The sequence below is a fragment of the Ylistrum balloti genome, unplaced genomic scaffold, assembly GCF_031769215.1.
Source record: "Ylistrum balloti isolate Yb309-2 unplaced genomic scaffold, AGI_CSIRO_Ybal_v1 Utg369626, whole genome shotgun sequence".
In the NCBI taxonomy this organism is placed as follows: domain Eukaryota; kingdom Metazoa; phylum Mollusca; class Bivalvia; order Pectinida; family Pectinidae; genus Ylistrum; species Ylistrum balloti.
Window position 1 is genome coordinate 271,351 of NW_026781894.1, and position 23,568 is coordinate 294,918.

Consider the following 23,568-nt stretch of genomic DNA (forward strand, 5'->3'; position numbering starts at 1 on the left):
AGTAAATATTCACACTAGCCAGTGTAAAATAAAATAGAAATGACAATAAATCTATACCTTTGTAATAATATTATTATGTTGATAACAATATGTAATAAAATGTGCTATTTAACAGAATTTGTTAAAAAAGTGAATTTAACTATATAGAACAGAACGTGTAATAGAATTGGATACGAGTGTAAATATATGAAACAGATCAATAAGTACTGTGATACTAGTGTACTGAAAGCGTAATGTTTGTGAGAATTAGCTAGAAGGAGCACTGTGTGTCATGTTTGAGAAAATACTGGTGAAAGTGTACAGTTGAAGAAAACGTTTAAAAAGCGTACATGTATTAAAATATGATGAAAGTTCTCACTGTTACAGAAAATGAACAAGTGGGTTATTAGAATAATGCTATACTGAAATTATACTTGTGCTGAATGCTATACATCACTGAATGTTTCATTATTTTATAGAAAGCGTTGAAAATTTACTTGATACAATAAGTCCAATCATATTATTATGTAGTAGAATATAAAATTAACTTGCTTGGTTATAAAGTATGCAGAAGTTTCATGTAAAAAAATAATAATATTAACAACGGAAACACAGTTTAATAAAATGCCAAGTATATGTTGCTAATTTATATGTAAAACAAAATACAGACTACAAGGTCATCCGAATGACTGGAGTTTTAAACAACACTGCCTTACTGGTATAACAAGTAGATTTTCGTGCTTCTGAGAAAATGAAGTTAGCTTACAAAACCGCATTGTTTTTAAATATGATTTTTAAAAACCCACACCACATAAGTGGTACAATGTGCGTTGAGGGATACAACACATATGTCTAAGACAGCAGTGAAACCTTTTTAACCTTCGATCACAGTGTAAGTTTAATGAAAGCTTATGTAGCTGCCCATACCAACATTAAGGCATGCTCGTACAATCGTTTTGCCATGTCTCGCCTGAAAATCCGGATGGCGCCAGGTTCTTGAGTGTAGACTTTATGGAACCGTCTGAACAAAGAGGCGATACCACTGTATCGACGCATGTCATGAAGCGTCACGATCAGCAGGTAGTACGCGTACACTATGGAGTCGACGAATACCCAGCCTTCGTAATGAGTACCGTTCACTGTTTTTTGTCTCCTCATCTCGTTCTGTAGATCAGGCGGGATAAGAAGCTGGTCACAGGGACTGAACACTATTTCTGACACTAAGAATCCTTTGTTGTTTTGTGTGAGGTAGATACACTCGACTCCCTCTATTTCCTCGATATGTTCCGCACAGGTCTCTCCCTCTGTACAGATTTCGAGCTCCCGACTTGCTTCCATTGACTTGATTACAAGCAACAACAAAGGAATGCAGTGACCGAGTCGTCTTCTATAGTACAAGAAGGTTGCCAGTTTTATTCTAGCAATATACCCATTGTGATTAAGTGCGGCGATGTATCTCTTTTGTTCGAAATATATTTTTTTGTTAGAAAGACCCATTTCTTCGCACAGTGACATCGACGAGAATGTTAGTGAATCATATATTGACTGATTATGAATCTCATTGATAGCATACCAATCTACAAGATCGAAATAAGAACATTTGTATATTTCTTCGGTTACTCTGTTAAAGTCTATTTTGTTAGCACTGGAGTTTATTTCATCGGTTCTGTCACAGAGAAGATGTTGAAATAAACATGTACACAATTCTTCGCTGCGATGTTCACATATTTTACCATTTAGACGGACATTCAGAGGCAAGCATCGGTATACCATTGCGGGACCTTCTGTGACAAGGCTATCTAAAACCTTTAGAATTTGTTCATAAATGTCACCTTCCAGTTTCCCTTCAAGCAAATTAACATCTGTCAAGAAATAGTTAGGACAATTTTTGTTTTCAACGAACGTTTTTAATTTCGTTAAGGAGGAAACGAAACATTCGGCCAAGTTTTCTTGTCTCCAGAAATCTCTCTCTCGCTCCTCCGACATCCAGAACATTACAGTTTTGACATGGTATGAACTCAGTGGTTCCATCATTTGTGGCTGGATTATCCACTTCAACACTAACCTCATCAAAACGTAACATTTTATCTGAACATGATTGAATGATTTGGTAAGGAGATGCTCCGTTTTAGTCAAAGACAAACGCCACTCCAACGGTTCTGTGTCACTAGATTTGTGTCCAACAGCAACAACGAGACAGCCATATTTCTTTGTAGTCTCTATAATCCACTCGGGAGGCCAGTTGTAGTTCCTCTTCCTGTTACACCATTCGTTGAATTCAAAAGGTAGAAAGGGACAATGTAAGGCTAAAACAATATCTATGTCAAAATGGGGGCCTTCGCCTTCTTCACTTACAAAAAGTTTACAACGTATCGCTGGTCCTATAATTTGCTTTTCAGTATCCAAATCATCCTTTAATACTTCCAGATTTGCTGTATTAAGAAAGTACGTACCTTGTCTAAATGTTGTGCAATATGTTGGTTGAATAATTGGCCCAAATGCTAAACATTGTAAATATTTATATCCAGAGTTTGGTCCATTTTTCAGAATAAACACAGGAAGTTTGATGTTGGGTCTTGTACGTATAAAGTCTTTCGCTGCGTCCAAGCTCTTTTCATCGAAAATAATTGCTTGTAAAATTCGTATTATGTCTATATCCGAGTTAGTGTCCGCAAAACTACACAACGCATCTCTTTTACTTCCAATGAACATAATTTGTTCACCGTCTTCATCATCATATAATTGGCGGATACGAATTGATAATTTCCTACGATAATCAATAAAGCTTCTAGACAACCCATATCTCTCCAACACATGGTTCAGACGAACTGAAAATTGAGAAATTCCATTGCTCATGTCTCTTCTTTGTCCTGAAATAAAAATATATCACCAATACCAGTTTGTGCTTTTATATTATTGTCGTGTTGCAATTTATGTTAGCGACTAGATATAGCTAAATCAAAGTAATAACTTGTGTTCCTGTTTCTCCTATGGCGTGATTGGTAAAATGTTGTGTGTGTGATATAAGTATGATCCACATGTACATTACTTCAAATGATTTTGTCAAAATTTGAGAAGAGGTTTTTGGGTCTCTCAATATCAATCTATACCACGAAATTGGATTTGATCATCATTTGCGCACATGTTTTCGCTGCAGTTATACTTTTGCATTTTATTGCTATTTTGAAAATTGAACGCCGATAGATTTGTGTTTTAGATGCATATTTTATGCACATTTATTCACACAGACTGAGGTTTTTTAGCTATATATTGTTCGACTCAGTCGCTTGTCTTCCCGGTCGTGTCCATTTGTGCTTTGTTGGAAATCACTGAGAACTCTGTTTACCCTGTCACGTACATACCCTGTCTGTACATGTGTTTATGTTGTAACCTTTGAATCTGGATTTTACGTATCATCTACATTATGGCTTCCGAAGGACAATCATCTTCAACTGCTAGTGAGGCTCATAGTTGTATACACCATACTGACAATGCTCAAGCATATTACAGAGGTAATCAGGAAAATGGATACACGTCTTACACATATCGACACAGAGTTACAAAAATTGGTCAGATTCATGAGGCTGTATGTGCCCTTACGTCGAATGTCAATCGTTTGGAACAGTTAGTGAATCTAACTGAGAGCAAAAAATAAGGATATTGAACAGAGTGCCCAAACCATTAGTGACATGTACGATGATGTTAAGCTTGATTTTAAAACAAATGTATGTAATTACGTGAATCTTCAACACGAGGTACAAGTTTTAAGTGAAGAGCGTGACCAGCTTTGCAAGCTTTTACTGGACCTTCAGTGTAGGTCGATGCAAAAATGATTTGAATTTTCATAGACTGAAAGGGGAACATTAAGAGGAAGACACCGAAGCGAAACTTCGTGCTTTTATGGAACATGAGCTTGGTGTTGATTTTCCAATTTATTTCAGAAAAAAATACGGGCTTGGAAAATTCAACAATGAGAAGCCTCGTTAAATTGTAGCATGATTAATACATTTTAAAGACTAGGCGCTCGTGCGAAATCGTGCGTTTCGTCTCAGAGGTTCTAGTTTCAGTATTAACGAGCAGTGCCCTTCGGCTGTGGAGGAGACGTTAAGCGGTAACCCTATCATGCTACACCTTCCGCAATATCCAAGAGCTGGTACATCCAGTAGTTGGTTAACTTTATTAAAGTTAGTGCGCTGATCGTTACCAGGAGTCTCCAACACAAACTTACCGACCCAGATTTTTGTGAACATTTTGTCGAACTCCGACATCATATTTTTGTCAGAGTGCTAGGAAGTGAGAGAGTGATTTGAACTTGTGTAATTTTCATAATGTATATTAATCTTTTTTATGTCGTCGTCAAAAGACAAAGGTGAAGCCCCTGGGTTATTCTATGGAAATAGTATTGATGTATCTATTGCTTCATAGCAGATAAGCTTCTTTGGGTCAAGATTAAGCAGTGTTTTCACTCGTATATATATATTTGTTTTTTGACTGGAATTTTGACTTTGAAAGTTTGTTATCGCTATTTCTTGAGAGGTTATGTATTGGATTTACCTGGTTTAGTTTAATATGATTGATCCCAACGGTCTCACTATGGTTTTATATTGCGTACTTTACATATGATGTAATTGTGATATATGACAGTTTAATAAACAAATTTGTATTGTATTATTGTATTGTATTGTATCTGTAAACTGACACCATTACGAGTTTTGAGGCTTGTCATAATTGCCGATTTAATAATAATAGCAAACGATAGGTTTGGACAGGATATAATTGCATACTTACCTTATGGTTATTAAAAGTTATTCCATGAAATAAAAAGCGATTGATGTTTCTGAACGCCTGGATGGGTTGGGATTTGCTAATTAGGAAAGTTGCATACATCAATCTCATTGCGTAGGGAACTAATTTTATATAAGCATAGACCTACACTCACTTAAACATGATAGTTAAGATAAGGATCAACCTGGAGCATCTCCATTTTACTGGAAAATTAAAAGACTTAAATATTAATCATTAGTACAATTTTTCCGCACGATAACAATATTTATTATATTCTGTAAGAAAATGATGTTTTCGATACCCTATTTGATGGTATGTTCTATTATTTACAATTAGGTGTCGTTATTGTTGCTGGAGACCTTAACAGTACAATTGGTGATGCATTCGACTACATCAAGCCAGATAATGCACGAGCGCCTAAGGGTTCGTAATCTGACGTAATCTGATGTTCGGTCGCAAATTTTTACAATTGTGTAATAGTACTGGGATACGAGTCTGTAATGGTAGAACGCCGATAGAAAATATTGGCAAATTTACATTAAAAATAATTGGGTTTAAGCGTAATTGGGTGTGATGCATTTGATTCTGTTGACAAGTCTCGGACTAGATTCTGTAACACCCTAACATCGGCTGGGATGATGTTACAGGATCTTAGCCCTCGACTGAGATACCCCGATCTCGCTCAGTTACAGGTAACAGATTTGATTAAACCCGAACCACCCGAAGACAGATATGCAATGATATGTACCACATTAAAACGTATTTAAGGCCGATTGGATACCCAATACTCTATACAGTGTAGTAGAAATGAAAATCATTGCTGACAACAAAGTTGAATACCTTAATTAAGATAGATATAAACTATATACGCACCTGCTTATGTCAGTGTTATGGAAATTTACAAATGTCTGCCATTTACTTCCGTGTACAACCCACGTGATTTAGGTATACTGCAAATATTTCTTTATACACACCTGTGTTAAAGATAACGAGATAAATCACACAGAGTGAAATACAGTTAAAGCGACAACACAAGGTACGGGATATGCGGGTTGACAAGATTTGGATTGGCCAAAGCATGTCATTTTACAAATTCATCTCACCAATTACAATTGCAACGGTTGGTACCCCCATCTACTAATCCAGTATCGGACGCTTCAGCTTCTCACCCTCCCCAAGGTAAACATTCATAGAATTGGCATCTTCCTGGCTGTATATAAATTCTTTGATCTATACTGTTCTCCATGGCTGCACCACATCTCCAAGGTATAGCCTTAGAAAGTGTTATGTAATAGTCTTCATCGTGGAAAAAGACGCTTTATAATGCTTCTCCATAGATAAAAGATAACTTAAGAAATGCCTGTTCAGTATTTAATTATAGTGAATTAATCTCGCGTTTTGTTGTCTAACATTTGATCGTCGGTGCATGTCTTATTTTTGATTGTCGGTCGACATATATGTTCTAAGACATCATAAATACATATGAGAAAATACCATTTTGACAATGAATTCCTTGACCTCCATTTTAAGTTTCATGCAGCAACTTATAAGAAATTTGGTACATTGATGCTGTCCATTTCTGAAAGAACAGGAGTGCTACATGGCTTGAAAATAGTATCTATTATTAAGTCATATGTTAAACAAGATATGTACGACCAAGTCGTCTGGATGACAAGGGGTAATAAAACAGTGATTTATATCTTTGATTTTGTGAATAGATGCTGGTGACAGAACAAAATTAAAACAATTTTAAAGCAAAAACTCATATCACTTTACAAGTTATTGTAAAAACTGAACTTTTGTTAAGAATGCACTACGCTTTGAAAGACTGGATGGTATGGGAACTGAAATGCATCAAGAAAAGTATCCCTAATGTTCTACCAAAATATCCCTTATCGATATGGTTTAAAAGTATTTTAAAATGAATGCTGTTATTTCACTGTTCGTTTAAAGATAGATATAACGGCTTGGTAGTTTTACGAAAACAAATTATGTTTTCGACTTCAACATGTCGGAGTTTGAATACGACTGGGCGTCCATGTCGACAAGACAGGCGGTTGTCGGTTGTATTTATACTAATAAAACATCTCTGATACATATCTTTTGTTTTTACTATGGTATTGCATACGTTAGTTGTTGGTAAAGAATGATGATTCAGCTGCGGGCATTATATAAATACTATTTTCACCACGGTGGCCTGGACCATGACATCACTTGCCACAATATCCACATTAAGTAGGTTGTGTGCTATTCAAGTTTTGAAAAACCGATACAACTTGATGTAATGACTTTGTACTTGATATACTTATATAGTAATTCGTATATTCCTGTGCCGAAAAAAGAGGGGGAAAAGTGGTGAAACGCAGGGGTTCGGGAGGGAAATTCCTAGCGTTTTTGCCTCTACGAAGGCTCCTCGGGGAAGGGTTTATTTGTGGCATGGAGGTGTCACGACGGGTCAGCGGCGGAAATCATGAAGTGGCGTCATGAGAGGTTGTGGCATCATGGTCTCGTGGCGGGTGACTGCTGTAGCGTTGCGCAGGGGCACATGCACTCACTGAAATTTCAGTGTGTATGTGTGTGTGTGCTTTTGCTCGGCGCTGCAGTGGCTACTTGTCCCGGGACTGTGACGTCGGTGTTGCGTTGTTGCTTGTGGCGACATCGGTTCTTGTTGTTGATTTTTGTGTTACCATGTTGCAGATGGGCTTTCCCCTAGGTGGATCTTCGGGGAGGCAGGGGCGCTGGTTGGTCTCTTCTTGAATTTTAGTTTTTTCCCTATTCATTTATATACATATACTTGTACATATATTCTGTTGTAGTTAGTGGTGGTTGTTTTACTGAGATATAATTGCCATCTTTCCAATCCAAATCCGTTTTGAAAACCTGGAACCCTGTCGGAATCATTATGTTAATGTTCCTTACAGCTCATGTTTGTGTAAATATGTTCATTCATTGTTTGCTTATTTTTGTTGCCTTTTGTCAAACTCTGTCCTCTGGTTGCTCTCCCCAGTATAACCCTTGTTGGATTGTACATTTCTGTTTTGAACCGTATTGCCTGAAAAGCATTTGTAAGAGATACATATTTGATAATGGGTAATAATATTATGTGTTACAGGATGTCAATAGGTATTTTTTACAGTAAGGTCTACGGGAAGTGTTTTATCAATTCTAATAAAGTTATTTTTAGTATTAGATCCTTGTTTACCCATATGTTACTGTTTGAGAACCTTGTACTCAGGCCCATCTATTCATTACTTGTCTTCATATACTCTAGTTTTACCAACATCAATTTTTCAGTTGTACTTCTTTTATTATTACTCATGCACATGGATGCCGAGTCTAATCCTGGACCAAATGATTTATCAATATTTCATTTGAATATAAGAAGTATTAGGAATAAGTTAGATTTTCTAGAAGATATAGCAGGAGAGTACAATGTTCTTTGTTTTACCGAGACACACTTAGAGGAAAATATCTCAGACGAATGTTTAGTTTTAGAAGGTTTTCATGATCCATTTCGTTTAAACAGAAATTTTGCTGGTGGCGGGGTCCTAGTTTATATAAATGATCGATTAAAAGTTTCACGTTTGTTTGATTTAGAAATTCCAGGTATTGAAGCTATTTGGTCGATGATAGATCTACCAAATTACAAAAAAATTATAGGAACACTGTATAGACCAGAAAATTCTAATAATCCGTTTTGGAATAATTTGTATTCTTCGATAGAAACAGCTCTGGATATTTCACCGAACTTGGTAATAAATGGTGATCTAAATGGAGATATGTTAACTATACCATTGAGACTAGAATTGGCCCTAGTAGAGCTAGTCTACTAGACCCTATTTTCCTCTCTGAATCCCTTAAATACCTGGATTCTTTTGTTTTACCTATCGATAGACTTATTAGTGACCATGATGGTAGTCTTGTTTCTGTCGAAATCTCATTTGATACAAAACCTATATATAAACGTAAAGTTTGGATATATAAACATGCAGATTTCGACAGATTCAATCACCTTATTGCTAATTACGATTGGGAAAATACATTGGGTAGAATGAAATCAGCTGATAGTGCTTGCGAGTTTTTTTTACAAATAAATATATAGACTTTGCTCAGCATTGTATACCCCTTGGATGTCATCTGAGTTAAGGAAAAATATACAGATTCGTGATAGGTTACATAAAAAAGCTCGACTTTCGAAACTTCATGTAGATATTAGTAAATTTAAAGCCCAGCGTAACAAAGTCAATAATATAAAACAATATGCACGTGTGATTTTTTTTGAAAATGTTAACGGTATTATTGACCACTATTCCAGTTCAGACCCAAAAGCTTATTGGAGATTGATCAAAAGACTAATGAAGGCATCCGGTACTTCCCAATCAATTCCTACTCTTGTTCGTCCTAATTCGGATAATGTTGAACTAGTTACTGATGATGTTGATAAAGCCAACATTCTAAATAATTGCTTTTGCGCTGTTACTAATGTAGATGATACAAACATTGAAACACCAGTTATTGAAGATAAAATAGACAAAGTATTGAATTCTATCAGGGTAAAATCTGAGGAGATTACAGATATCTTACAAATTTTGAAATAGGCAAGGCCTCTGGACATGACGGAATTAGTCACCAAATGCTAACGTTTACATCTCGAACGGTTTCCAAACCGCTTGAAATATTTTTTAACCTTTCTCTATCGTCCGGTATTTATCCATCTATTTGGAAACTTGCTACAGTAATGTCACTGTACAAAAAAGGTGATAAGCATTCTCCTTGTAATTATAGACCAATATCTCTATTATCTACTGTTGGAAAAGTTTTTGAAAAGGTTATATATAAAGATATTCACAATTACTTTATGGAAAATGATCTGTTTTACAAGTATCAGTCGGGTTTTATGCCAAAACATTCTACTGTTTATCAGTTAATTGAGATTTATCATAGTATTTGTTTGGCACCTGAAGAAAAAAAAGCATTGTTGTTTAGTATTTTGTGATATTTCTCAGGCTTTTGATCGCGTTTGGCACCAGGGATTAATAATTAAACTAAAATCATATGGTATATCCGACGAATTGTTAGGCTGGCTAAAAAATTACCTCACTAATAGACAACAACAAGTAATTATTTTAAATTCATTTTCTGATATTGGCATAATTAAAGCTGGCGTTCCTCAAGGGTATATTCTTGGGCCTCTTCTTTTTCTAGATTTTATAAACGATGTTTCTGAGGTCCTCTCTTCAGCTTATCGCCTATTTGCAGACGATACTTCCCTTATGTCCATTTCATCTTCTTGTCATGAGACCCAAACTTGGTTAAACCGAGACCTAGAGTCTCTAAATATACGGGCAAAAAAGTGGCTAGTTGATTTTAATCCAAGTAAAACAGATGTACTTTTTGTTTCTAATGTTTCTAATGTTGATGACTTTGAATTACAATTTGATAATGAATTTCTTAATCTAAGTGAATGTCATAAACACTTGGGAGTTACTAAAACTTTAAACTAAAAAAATTGCATACGTTTCAACAAAATGAAAATGACTGACGCGTCTCATTAATTTCAAGGGGGGAGTAATTTAGCGTCTAGCAGTAACAAGAAAGATGCATTGTCATGATGTTCCCGTAGGAAATCCTTCACCTCTCTTGTGTGGTATTTACAAATATGACAGGTGAAAGACTGATATTAAAACAATTAAATTATAACTTTTCCTTTTGCTTTTTCAACGCAAAATCCTTGATGTTGACTTCAAAATTCCATTAGACACGATCAGGACCCCTCCCATTAGACGCGATCAGTGTCCTTCCAATTAGACACGATCAGGACCCCTCCCATTACACGCGATCAGTGTCCTTTCCATTAGACGCGATCAGGACCCCTCCCATTAGATGCGATCAGTGTTCTTCCCATTAGACGCGATCAGGACCCCTCCCATTGGACACGATCAGGACCCCTCCCATTAGACGCGATCAGTGTCCTTCCCATTAGACGCGATCAGTGTCCTTCCCATTAGACGCGATCAGTGTCCTTCCAATTAGACACGATCAGGACCCCTCCCATTGGACGCGATCAGGACCCCTCCCATTAGACGCGATCAGTGTCCTTCCCATTAGACGCGATCAGTGTCCTTCCAATAAGACACGATCAGGACCCCTCCTATTAGACGCGATCAGTGACCTTCCAATTAGACGCGATCAATGTCCTTCCCATTTGACGCGATCAGGACCCCTCCCATTAGACACGATCAGGGTCCTTCCCATTAGACACAATCAGTGTCCTTCCCATTAGACGCGATCAGTGTCCTTCCCATTAGACGCGATCAGGGTCCTTCCCATTAGACACAATCAGTGTCCTTCCAATTAGACGCGATCAGTGTCCTTCCCATTAGACGCGATCAGTGTCCTTCCCATTAGACGCGATCAGGGTCCTTCCCATTAGACACAATCAGTGTCCTTTCAATTAGACGCGATCAGTGTCCTTCCCATTAGACGCGATCAGGGTCCTTCCAATTAGACGCGATCAGTGTCCTTCCAATTAGATGCGATCAGTGTCCTTCCCATTAGACGCGATCAGGGTCCTTCCCATTAGACACAACCAGGAACACCCCCATTAAACGCAATTAGGTCCCTTCTCATTACACACAATCAGGAACACTCCCATTGGACACGATTAGGGCCCCTCCCATTAGGCACATGGATGACCAGAACAACATATGGAGATATATTTGTTTGGTAGAATAAAATAATGTTAATGATTGCAACGGTTAAAGAAGAAATGTGCCTAAATACAACCCTTCATTTTTAGCCAGATCGATAGAAATATGATTACGAAAACTAGCCACCGCAGTGTAGATATGTTTACAACAACTGCTAGATTTCTTAAAATGTGCCAAGGAAGATTTATACAATGATCTGGAAAAAGTTGTTCTAATTTAATTTGAACTCCCAATTCTTCTCAAAAACAATGGTATTTCGTTTGGTAATTCTAAACCAACAAGTTAAAGCTGCCTATATGATCAACTTTAAACGGAAGCGTGGTTGGAAGTTTACTACCCACAATACACTTACTGTAGCACGCAATGAGAACTGTCGACCCGTTGATTGGTTTAAAAAATATTATGAATGCCAAAATTTTTTTCATTCGTTCTTGTGAAAATGAAATCATACTGAATGTCTTAAATAATTGAAATAAATTTAGCATATACGTAAATCGTTAGAAACATGTTACCAAAATCTCGTTAAAATTTGTGATTTTAACCATTCAAGATAAGAGCATGTTCGTTCTCCGGTGCACTTCATTTCTTGTTTAAGGTTCCGTGTACAACAAATACATCGTTTCTTACACGGAAGCAGCATGAAGTCCATCTTGTAAGTGTCTATTCAATATTATTGTGAAAGATTAGCTTCATCGAAATATATGTCGTTATATAATAGTATTAAGAAAGGTGACCGAAACATCAACTCAGCACCAGCTTATTTGTAAACTTTCGTCAGTAATCTAAGGTATTCTGTATATTTTCGTCGTGTTCCGGTTTAGAACAAAACAATTCAGTGACGTCACAAAACAATGACGTCAGGAATAATGAAACAATTCACCAGTTTGATCATTACGTCACCATCGTTTCCAATGACGACATTGCAGTACAACACTTTCAAGGGAGGAGGTATAATCCGCTCCATTGCTAAACCAAAGATATGTAAATGTTCTTCTGAAAAGTGGGACTCGCCTTTAGAACATGGGCATTGTTACTAGTTGTGAACGAAACAGAATATCTCTTTATAACTGGCAAGCTACACCATGTTCCAATAAGTCCAGTACTTCGTTCAAAATATTAGGGGAGCGGAGAGTAAAGTTAAAAGGTGTGCCGGATATCACGAACACGGACTTCTTTCTCCGGAATCCGTATGAGAAGGATGCTGACAGGTACTATTTGGCCCACCTTATACCAGACAACACTGATGTCGCTACATTACCTCCAAACCGTTTCCCTGTTCCGGCAGGCGTGGATCTACCCTCCGTTTACCCTCTTTGGTTAGGCAACTACATCAACAACAAAGACGGGATGAGATTGAAGTTAGAGTTATCCTCCTTGTCAATGCCCGAGGCCTACATTGAAAAAGTGTCCGAGGCTCACCACTTGCGTCATAGACTTCACTATCTTTCATTAACCTACATACACGAAGTGGACGAGACACGTCCTCGATTCCTACTGTGGGAGGTCTACAAAGGCCGGCGGGAACGCGGTGTGAGGGTACAAAGACGTCGCCACCTCTACCCTAGGATCGTCATGTTGAGGAAGACGGAGACATTTATTATCATAGGTAATTATCATACGTATCGTAATGTATAATGGATATGGAACGGTATATATACAAAATAACACAAAGTTAAGCAACAGATCTCTTTTGAAAAGGATTGTTATTAGATTTAATAAAACAGCTGATGTACCTTGAGTATGACATCAATGTAGGTGTCGCGCTTTTCAAGAAGAAAAGGAACAGCTGAACGGGTTGTTGGTCGTTAACCGATGGTCTCCGATTTTCGGTAGGCAGGATATTTTCGGTTACCAGTAAAATATACTGTGTAGAATTCTGGTGTGTGTCCACACAGGACACTTAGGGCACTCTCAGCTTTTAGCTAATTAGAAAAACAGAGAGGTTTACTTACGTTGCAGAAAAACCTTTTTTGTGTTGACATTCACTTGCTGTTAGAAGGGAGTGCTATGGTGTGATTTTTCGGCTGTATCGTCTCAGAGGGGGACGGTGACTCGACAGCTTGACAGGATGACAGGGCCACCATTTCTATCGGACGCGAGAAAGTGGCCGAGGGAGCAGGGCTTTTAGTTTTAATCATGGCAGATAGTATGTCGCTAATGTTCTTCTTTTGGTGTGTGGAAATGGAACGATTATGGGACCAGTGATGACTCGCACCGATGATCCGACACAAGTATAATATGCCTACTCTAACTGTACAAGGGGAGGCAACCTCAATTCGTTTCCATTACTGTTAATTTCATACGCCAGTTGGCAGTTATGAAGTGGTATTGCGCAACTACAGTTGTTAATGTTATATAGTGGAAATACCATGGAGTGGTAAATATAGTTGTTTCATTGTTATTTTTTTTTATTTTTTTTTTATTTTTTATTATGTCCTACTGCCACCTTGAAAATACAATTTTTGTGTATTAATATGCATGGAAAGGTCTTCATTTAAGTTGAAAAACTTGTGGCTAATCATATTGCTACTTATGTGCAATGAGACATGTTTAAATCGAAAAGATACGTCCGTATGCCTCAGTAATTAAGAGTGAAGAGAGAGCTGTCGTGCGGGTTCGCACCAAACTGTCAAAGCAGCTCCACGAGACCTCACGGTATCCGCGTCGTTGCATCGGTGGTGACAACTAGGGGAAATAATTTCCCCCTGTTTTCACTTCAATACTGAGGAAGACTTGGTAGTACAATCTGTATTGACGAAATCTGTAACCATCTTATTCAATAGCGTACATTTTAGAAGAAAAAAAACTTTTTAAAAATTCGTATTGAAACACCAGTGAAGAAATCCTTGTATCGAAAGGGTTTTTATCTCAATGTTGCTTCTTTTAGCATGCAACAGAAACAGGAACCTGACTATGTTTTACAGCCTTGGTGACAATCTCTTCCAGAGTGCATTGTGGAACCCCACCTCCGGTCTCTCCCAGAGTGCATTGTGGAACCCCACCTCCGGTCTCTCCCAGAGTGCATTGTGGTACCCCACCTCCGGTCTCTCCCAGAGTGCATTGTGGTACCCCAATGACACCTCTGTAATCCTGTCAATGTAAATATAAAATGGAGTGATGACAGGAAACCTAGGTTTATAGATCTGGTTCAGAGTGACAGTACGCTTTCTGATTTGGAAATGTTCTTTTTGATTTGTATGTTAATAATCCTGTATTATAAATATCTATATATGGGGTCACCTCAGTAATTACTAATTTGTTCCAGAACGATGCTATGAAAACGTTTCGCACAAAAACAAGTGGTCCTATACGTAAGACATGACTAGGTGTCCATCATGTTCGAGCTACGTTATTTTCGCTTCCTCTCTCCGTGATGCGAAATCTTCAAGTGGACTAAGATAATACTGCTTCTGGTGACCGGTGGAAAAAAGATTGGAGATTTCTTAACATTATTGATGATTAGCGCTAACCAGGCTCTTTAAACATGTATATACAGCAATATTTTACACCAGAAGTCTGTTCAGGCTTACATTCCACCATACTTTCAAAGCAGAAACACCCCTGTAATATTCTATAGTTACTACAAGCCCATTGCATCCAAACATTTCAGCAACAAGCAAATGCTGAAATCAATTAATGTAGATGACCTTAAACTAGTCCTCCGTCAGCTTATTCTTGTTCTACATCTACGTATAACTATGGTCTAACTGGGCACATAGTAACTGGTTATGTAAGCATTATTCAGAATGTTTAGTTATGAGAGCTTTCCCATGAGGGTCCTAGATATCGTGAAACCTCTTACGTAAATTTTGAATGTGAATTTCAAGATTCTTATGGATTCTGTAGAAAACGAAAATATTCTGCGTTGGGTTCACTTTATGAGAGGGTGAAATCCATTTCGGTCCATCATTCGAAAAGAAATTGCAGCTTGAAATCGGCAATGAAAACAATGATATGGTGTCCAATACCTTGATCCTTGACTGCAAACGTTATTACATATCCCGTATACAATGAGAACAGGACTTGCTTGCTAACGAAGGAAACCACACCTATATATTATGCAATCTTTCAAAGGGCGTAATACTAACTAATCATGCTTCGGTATTACAATCATTTAGACTGCCTATCAATGATAAGGATACGGACCTCTTCCGTTACACTGGATCCCTAAACTTTACAAGCATCCATGTAAACAACGTTTTATAGCTTGCTCGTCTAACTGTTCAACCAAGCCTTTGTCTAAACTACTAACCACCATTCTAATTACCATCAAATCTGGGTTGAAGTTTTGCTGTGATACTGTTTACTTAAGAGGTGGAATTAATAGTATACGTTTTAGAAGTAACCCAAATCTTCAACACCCTCTTCTAAAAACATTGCTTCTATAAGAACTTTTGATTTTTCCACCTTGTACACCAACATATCCCATTCTAAACTGAAGGCACGCCTTGTGTTCTTGTTATGAGATCTTTCTTCTCCAAGAAAGGTGAACGGCGGTATAAGTATGTGATTGTGAACTATACTGAAGCGTATTTCGTAAAAATGACGTCCAAATCAAAGAAGAAAAATAAACGGAGGACGAAATCATAGAAATGATGAGTTTCTGGTTGACAGCATCTTCGTCGAGTTTGGTGATATTATCTTCAAATAATTATTGGCATACCTATGGGAATCAACTGCGCCCCTCTGTTGGCTGACTTTTGTTTTCATACGCGGCTGAATTTACCGAGCTTATCCAAACAGGTCACAAAGACATTACAAATTCGTTGAATTTCACCTCCAAAGATATTGATGACGTTTTGTCTTTAAATAACAAGAAATTGGTTGACTACAGTTGGCATTATTGGGCAGAGTTACTTTCCTGATTGTGACTCTCTAACTGGGAGAGGTACGTTCGTCCTCTTTTGACCCAAGCCAGCGAACGGTACAGATTTGAAATCAATCAACCAACAAACTTGTGTGTCAAATCTGAACGTTTGGCCAATCATCCGAGTCTTCGTGAGCGGTAGTTTGGTAACAGGGGTCTGTGTGACCCTCATTAATTGTTTATATGTATTGCATGTAAATAAACCTGTTTAAACTCTTACACTACGTCCATCGTATATATTAAACAGTACTGGAAATCAAAGACACAACAGAGACAGACTCTTCTACATCAGCTTCTTATCTCGATCTTTCCCTTCAACGATACCAACATGGACAGTCTTCCAACAAGGTGTATGATAAATGTGATGATTTCAATTTCCCCATTGTGAATTTTCCATTTCTGTACGGCAATATTCCTGCATCTCCCACCTGTGGTATTTACAGGTCACAGTTGATTCGATATTCAAGGGCTGTTCCCATTATCACGATTTTCGTGCAAGAAGTCGCAAGCTGTCAGACAAACTCGAAACGCAAGGTTTCAAAAGATGAAGTTTGATGAGAATTATGGAGGCGTTTTATGGTTGCCGTAGTGATCTTATTGAGAAAAAATATTCTATTTCTTTGTGCGACATGAAGCTGAACTATTTGATGCTCATTAATTTACCTGTTGGTTCCGTTGTTGTGTACCTCGTTCTCTGTTGATAACGTGACATCATTACTTGGATTGACCAAGGCTTACGTGGCGGGTATCGTCGATGAAGCAAAAGGCACTCACTCTTCCGGAACACCTGGTCTAAAATTCCTTGTACTTTTCCAGTAGTTTTCGTGTAAATTTTTCTTTTATTCATATTTTGCCCTAGCTTTATGGGATTTGAGTTTGTGTGCTGATTATGTGGCTATGTTGGTATTTCCTTTTACCTAGTGTTGGGAACATGTTAAAAGTATAATGTATATATTACTATATAAGCTAGAGGACAGAGGAATGGAGCAATTTAAACGGATTTATTATGTAAAACATATCTTCAATAGCGCAGGTATGAACTTTTATATGGAATTTCCAAGAAACTGGTTCTGCGAATAAAACATGGTTAAAATCTGTTATTAGAGAAAGACTACAAGATCAATACATCTAAATGTGGTTAAATGAAATAGAGAATGCTCCTCGTGGAGTTTTACAAATATTCAAATGTGAATTCATTTTTGAGAATTATTAAATTGAACTTCATGACAAAGATCGGACAATTTTTAGTAAATTTCGAACTTCAAATTAGCGATGGGACGAAAATCGGGTGCAATCGATTATCTAATCTTTTAACCTTATCTGATGCGATCATCGATCATATCTTTTTATAATCGAGCATTAGTACCTTGGTATTTTCTTGTTTTCACAAAAATAAAATTGATATTAGCATAATAGAGATGCAAATTGCCAAGGATATTAATTCTTCTCAAAATTCAGGGTAAATTATATATCTTAGCTTAAAATTACAAAAAAAAAGGTTCCCATCACTACTTCAAATATGAACTTTCCGATTGAAACAGGACGCCGAAAAGACACTTTTGTGCTAATGAAATTGGCGATGAATACCATTATAACTGTGATGATGCACAAATACTACGACTTAGAAACAAATTCATTCCAAATTATTATTGCAAATATCCAAGTTTTGTTGAAACAAAGGGGTTGTTTTCCATTCTAAATACGCGTTTAATTTTAAACGTTTGTAGATTCTCATAAAAAGTTGAACTTACTATTAAGTGATCTATCAATATTGCTTACCTGTTTGCAGGTTACAACGTTATTTACACTATGCACTGCTTCCGGGTCTGACTACCTGCGTAACTTACATGTATTAGACATTTCTGGAGAACGGTCATTTTTGTAATTTTAGCATACATGTATTACTATGTATAAGTATGTAAAACTAATTGCCAGCCATGCTTCGATTCTAACTTTTTAAAATGACCTTTTGTGTCACGCTATACACGTGACACAGAGAAATAAATGAATTTGAATTTGTTAAAAGTCTCACGCCATTTCAAGATTTGTGACAAATTACAGAGTGCTTCATTATTTGTGTGTTTTGTTATGATTGTATTGAAACTTGATTTTGTTCATATGGAAAATTACAACATTTGTTCATATAGGTATGAACTCTATGAATTATATTTCGGAATGTTAAATTTGAGTAAACCATTGTGTGAACATCCGATCTTTCACTTTTCGACTTTCGACGTGTTCTCGAGATACGATAACAGTGATAACGGACGATAATTTGGCTACGGTGTTGGCACAAAACCCCTCAAAAAGCGCAAATAATGTGTTTTTACGCTCATCCTAGGCTTAGAAATCAGTATAAAGTCGAGTCCTTGGTTAATATTGTCAGGGAGGGATGCTGTTATAGCTTTGCCGGATGTCAAACTTTGACCCTGACGACGAGGTCAGCTATTGATAGTCTATTAGCCGTTTACAGAGATGTATTGTGAGTGCCTTGGTGAATGTTGACACCAGAGGCAAACTCAGTGATAATACAAATAATAATCTTTCGCACACGACGAGGATTTTTCAAAAAAAAAAAAAAAAAAAAAAATTATAATTCGAGGAATGGATAACTATTTTTATGTGATTATTTCTATCCTTTTCCAATAAACATTTCTTTTTCTGAATGTTCTCGTTGTTTGCGAGTATGGTGACCAGTTCAACGTTCAAAAAAAAAAATTATTTGAATAATTGACATAACTTTATTTAGTAACTCAATCCTGATTTAACCTTCTGAAATTTTTCATAAAGAGAGACGGGCTTTGTGTATGGAAATAGCATGGGTATTATATCCCACAAAAATAACATTGTGACTTGTTTGTCTATTGTAGGTAAAGGTTTCATGTTAAGACTTTATCCGGTCCCTGAAGTAACAGATCCTGACCAATATGGTGCCTTAAAAAACAACGGAGAGTTGCCTGTTTCTCTCGGTACGTACACCCGCATCCTCGATAGCATCCCTTCTATGTCAATGGACTGGAACGTGCGTCTATGGGCGTGGGAAAACGGTCGTCACTCCTAGTGGTATGCAGAAGTACGGAAGTGGACGTGGGGGAATACATACACAAAAAGATAGTTAAAAAGATAAATAAAACATTTTTTTATTAACTATCACCGTTTGTTTTCATCTATAACTTAATACATTTAGTGGAAACTTTCTTTTGGTGGTTTCTTTCACAAAGCAATGTACAGAGATTTACAAATTATACACAATAACAATCATCATGTAATACATAGCTTTACTGAATGTACAATTCTCTAATATCTATTATTGGTGATATTCATATATTCATCAAACTTGATTTTATCTTCCACAGAAATATTTACATAAAACAGTCAATGCTCAAACGACGCTGTCGTAATGTCTTTTAATGTATCTGTATCTACAAGAAAATTTCAAATTACTACAATATCACTATGTAAAACAGATCAAGTATACGTCACTACAGCTGTAATCCATTGAATGACGTCATAATACATGTCAACATTGCCAAAATCTCGCAGGTGGCACGATAATCTGAAATGATTCATTTGTTCATTTTTTGTTCTATCATAACACGACCAGAAAATATCGACATGTTCAAAAATCGTGATTCAAAATTGAACTGCATTTGACGACTGCAAAGCATGAAACGAAAAGGAATAACCAAGATATTCATGAAAAAAGTACAGGGAAAATAACGCCAGTTTTTCCGTTCTGGAGAGGTAAGTAAGCGCAATATGAATTTTGGACTATACAAGTAAGTTATGTCATGGTCTCGTATCGAATCCAGGTTTATAAGAACGAAGTATTATACTAGGGATGATAAATGCAGCGCTATAACCATACTAGTCTATAATAATCCTAGTTGTTTATACCAGACAATACAAAGCGAAATAAACTTATATGTCCTGCTGCTTGAATAAAAAACAGTCAAAAATAATGTATTGAATTCATAGCTTGTCCCTTTAACCAATTGAGGATTAAAATGTAAGACGCAAAATGATATACAATATACTAACATTATCAGATATGATTCAAAAGGTCATTGATATCCACATCTGGGTATATATATTTAATAATGCTTTATGATATTTATGATGGTAACATTATCAAAAATGACGATCTGTTGTATAGAAAACAGCGCTTAAGTACGCAATGATAAGCTTCTGAGCAGTTCCTCATCAATCGGAAATTGGATTACAGTGATCAAATTTGTCTGAGCTTTCGTGGTAATGCACCTTCCTATGAAATTTGAAGTTGATACATTGAAAACTACTTTCGATATCGAGTTAGAACACTCTTTCCGTAGTTCAAAGAATAGCCATAACTCCATGAATTACGGTCAAGAAATTACGGTGATTAAACATTTCCGAGCTATCATGGTTTTGGACTTTCTATGAAGTTTGAAATTGATCTGTTGAAAAGTACTTGCGATATCGATCGACACCGTTTCGGAAATTGAAAAAAAGACCATCTAAACGAAATTATCTAGGTTATCAAGTTATTATACTTCAATATGAAGTTTAAAGATGATTCGCTGAAAACTATCAGAAAGATCAGTCATTGACATTGCATGCCTAACGACTATGTTCATTTAGGGGAAAGTATGCTTCTTTTTTATGCATACTGGGGGTAGGATGCTGGAGATTAGATCATGAAGTTTGGTTTGAATACAAGACGCAGTGTTGAAACGAAAACATCCATTACCTGATCTCCAGTAACATACCATTCCACATTCTAAAATAATTTGAGTCTAAAATGTTGCTATTATAGCTATACCTACGAAAATTCAACAAAAATTACAATTAAAACGCCCCTTTCAACCATTGATGACGTAGAAGTTCAGCCCACTTTCCGGTCAAGTTCCGGGGTATTGGCCGAGGCACATGAAAAGGCTGTTTGTGTGCCTGGATTTTCTGTCTTAATTGTTGTTCATATGAATTACTGATGAACATATCTTAAATTCGCCAGGTCTATCTCTGGATGGTAAAGGTAGCAATGGACAATTGGGAGAGGCTTCGACAAGAGGTCATGGCAGGAAACTCATTCGAAGTTTTCAGTATCCTTCTTTCCATTGGGGATTCGGATTTATTTATCATTCTCTATAAAATTATCCAGTAAAGGTAGGAGACAATACAATCTGATATGATTTCATTTCGTTGTGATATTGTTAACTAAAATGAATACTTGATTGAGAATATTGCCTGTTGAACGATTATCATCTTTATCAACATTCTGACATTTTACGGCCTACATTCAAACTCACTTAAAACAGGGAAAAGCGAATCGGTATATGTCACAAAAATTATCATTATCGTACACTCCCTTTCATATTTTAATGGCACATTTTAGCATTTTGTTATAATGATTTTTTCCAATGTCGATGTCAGTCATCTGCCTCGACTGGAAAGATGGCCGCCATCATTTGCATAGCATCTTGAATCATTAGTATATTGAAAATTAGATCATGAAAATTATCAAATGAAAAAAATGCGTTACTTAACCATTATAAACATTACATCATTATATTATGACCAGAATATGGGTTCTTTTGAACGATGCAAAGAATTAATGCATATCATGATACCACCTACAGGGACAACCTCCATTTGCGTGGTTGAAACTAAGAATGTGAAATTCGCTCAATTTACGCGTTCCATGCACGGAATTCAGATAGATCTGTCACTGGCAAGTGTCCAGCAACAATGATATTAAAGCATATTATGATACCACCAACAGGGACACCCTCCGTATCTACAAGTGCCATCTGCATGGTTGAATTTGTCTTTATAATATGAATGAGAGCTTCTTGCTTCGAACACTTCATTCTTTAATTTGCAGCTATCAAATGCCACCATTCCATCATTAGGATCCCCAAGTCCGCTGTACATTTGTACTGCCGAAAGGAAAGTGCTTGAGATGAAATCCTGGCCCATACCCCAACTACTGGCTCCACACATCACACCAGATACATACCTCCTACCAACGTTAATCAGATCAGAAAATCTTATTCCGGTAGGCGATATATAATCAGTTTTCAAAGTCGTGTAGGATTCGAACTCAATATTTTCAGGAAATTTACAGTATTGAAGTACCCTAAGAAAAGGTCGAAGAATCGTTTTCTCCATAAAAGGAGAAGGATTTCTACAAATTTCTGAAAGTTTATTGGGTGCCACGCTTCCTTTCCACGGACCTTGCGCAGAAAACCAGCGGCTCGTGGTTTCGTCGAAAGAACATTTATTAAGGTGCAGAGCGGCAGCAACTACCAAGTTCCCCATCGAATGTGAAAATATCACCGTGTTATTTATGATTCCATTGGGAGCAGCAACATCACAAAAATGCTGGTGTATGTGGTCCACATCCCAACCGTTGGATAAGCTGTTATATTGTAGGAATTTATGAGACACGCATTTTGAAGTGAAACTTTTTACGTTACCCCAGTAAGACGAGTGATCCTGAAGAACTCTATTGCTAGGAGTCTCTACACCAGTCCCATGCACAAACAAACACGTGGTAGGAGATGTTCCTGAATCTCGTTTGACTGTATGAGCATCGCCAAAGTTGTTGCAGTTCGTAAGACTGATTCTTGGGCACGGACCATTCTGTACATCGAATGCTATTTTGATAGTTTGTTTATCACTTCTTGACCAACTTGTTACCATGGCGTTACTTTTCTGATACACAACATATTCTAACTGATTGTCGTAAGTACATATATCAATCGTGTCATCTTCGAGATTTGTAGACCAAATATCACCACGACATTTGTCTGATTATGAACCGCTTATCCAATCCTTAGCTTTAACAATATGGTCAAAAACGTTAAGCCATCGTGACAGGGAAGTTTCTTCCAAACAAAACACCATGGAGGAGTTGTTGTTATAAATGCCTATAGTCGCTATATCATCTGCCATGGTGAAGATGAGCTCATAGTCAAAGTCATACTTGGTTGAAAATACTCCAGTTTGTTGAAAACTCATATCCAACGTATCTGAATTCCATTCTACCTTCAGATACGTTTTTTCAGTGCCAAGTTCTCTACGTTCAACCGTATCAATATCCAAAGATGCACTGAATGAATCGAGGAATACCTTATTAGACTTCACATCCTCAGATTTTCGAAGTCCAAAATACAGCCCAAGAACCAGTGCAACTATACATGCAAATATTAGGACCCCTAACACAATGTAACCGGTGCGATTCAT

General features: G+C 37.0%; 1 protein-coding gene and 1 pseudogene across 1 annotated transcript; one reads left to right on the top strand and one right to left on the bottom strand.

Annotated features, from left to right (window-relative positions):
• The first annotated feature begins 12,494 nt into the window (after window positions 1-12,494).
• Window positions 12,495-19,402, top strand: LOC132551201 (uncharacterized). The gene is made up of 2 exons (XM_060215316.1): window positions 12,495-13,080; window positions 19,212-19,402. The coding sequence occupies exons 1-2, from the start codon at window positions 12,495-12,497 to the stop codon at window positions 19,400-19,402; spliced, it is 777 nt and encodes a 258-aa protein (XP_060071299.1).
• Window positions 19,403-22,074: 2,672 nt separating this feature from the next.
• On the bottom strand, window positions 22,075-23,568 carry LOC132551210 (uncharacterized; annotated as a pseudogene).

What these genes read in the sequence shown, in the direction of transcription:
- LOC132551201 (XM_060215316.1), top strand. Translation starts at nt 12,495, where the DNA reads ATGGGCATTGTTACTAGTTGTGAACGAAACAGAATATCTCTTTATAAC. An exon ending in GGAGACATTTATTATCATAG is followed by an intron (nt 13,081 to 19,211) that starts GTAATTATCATA and finishes TGTCTATTGTAG; the next exon opens with GTAAAGGTTTCATGTTAAGA.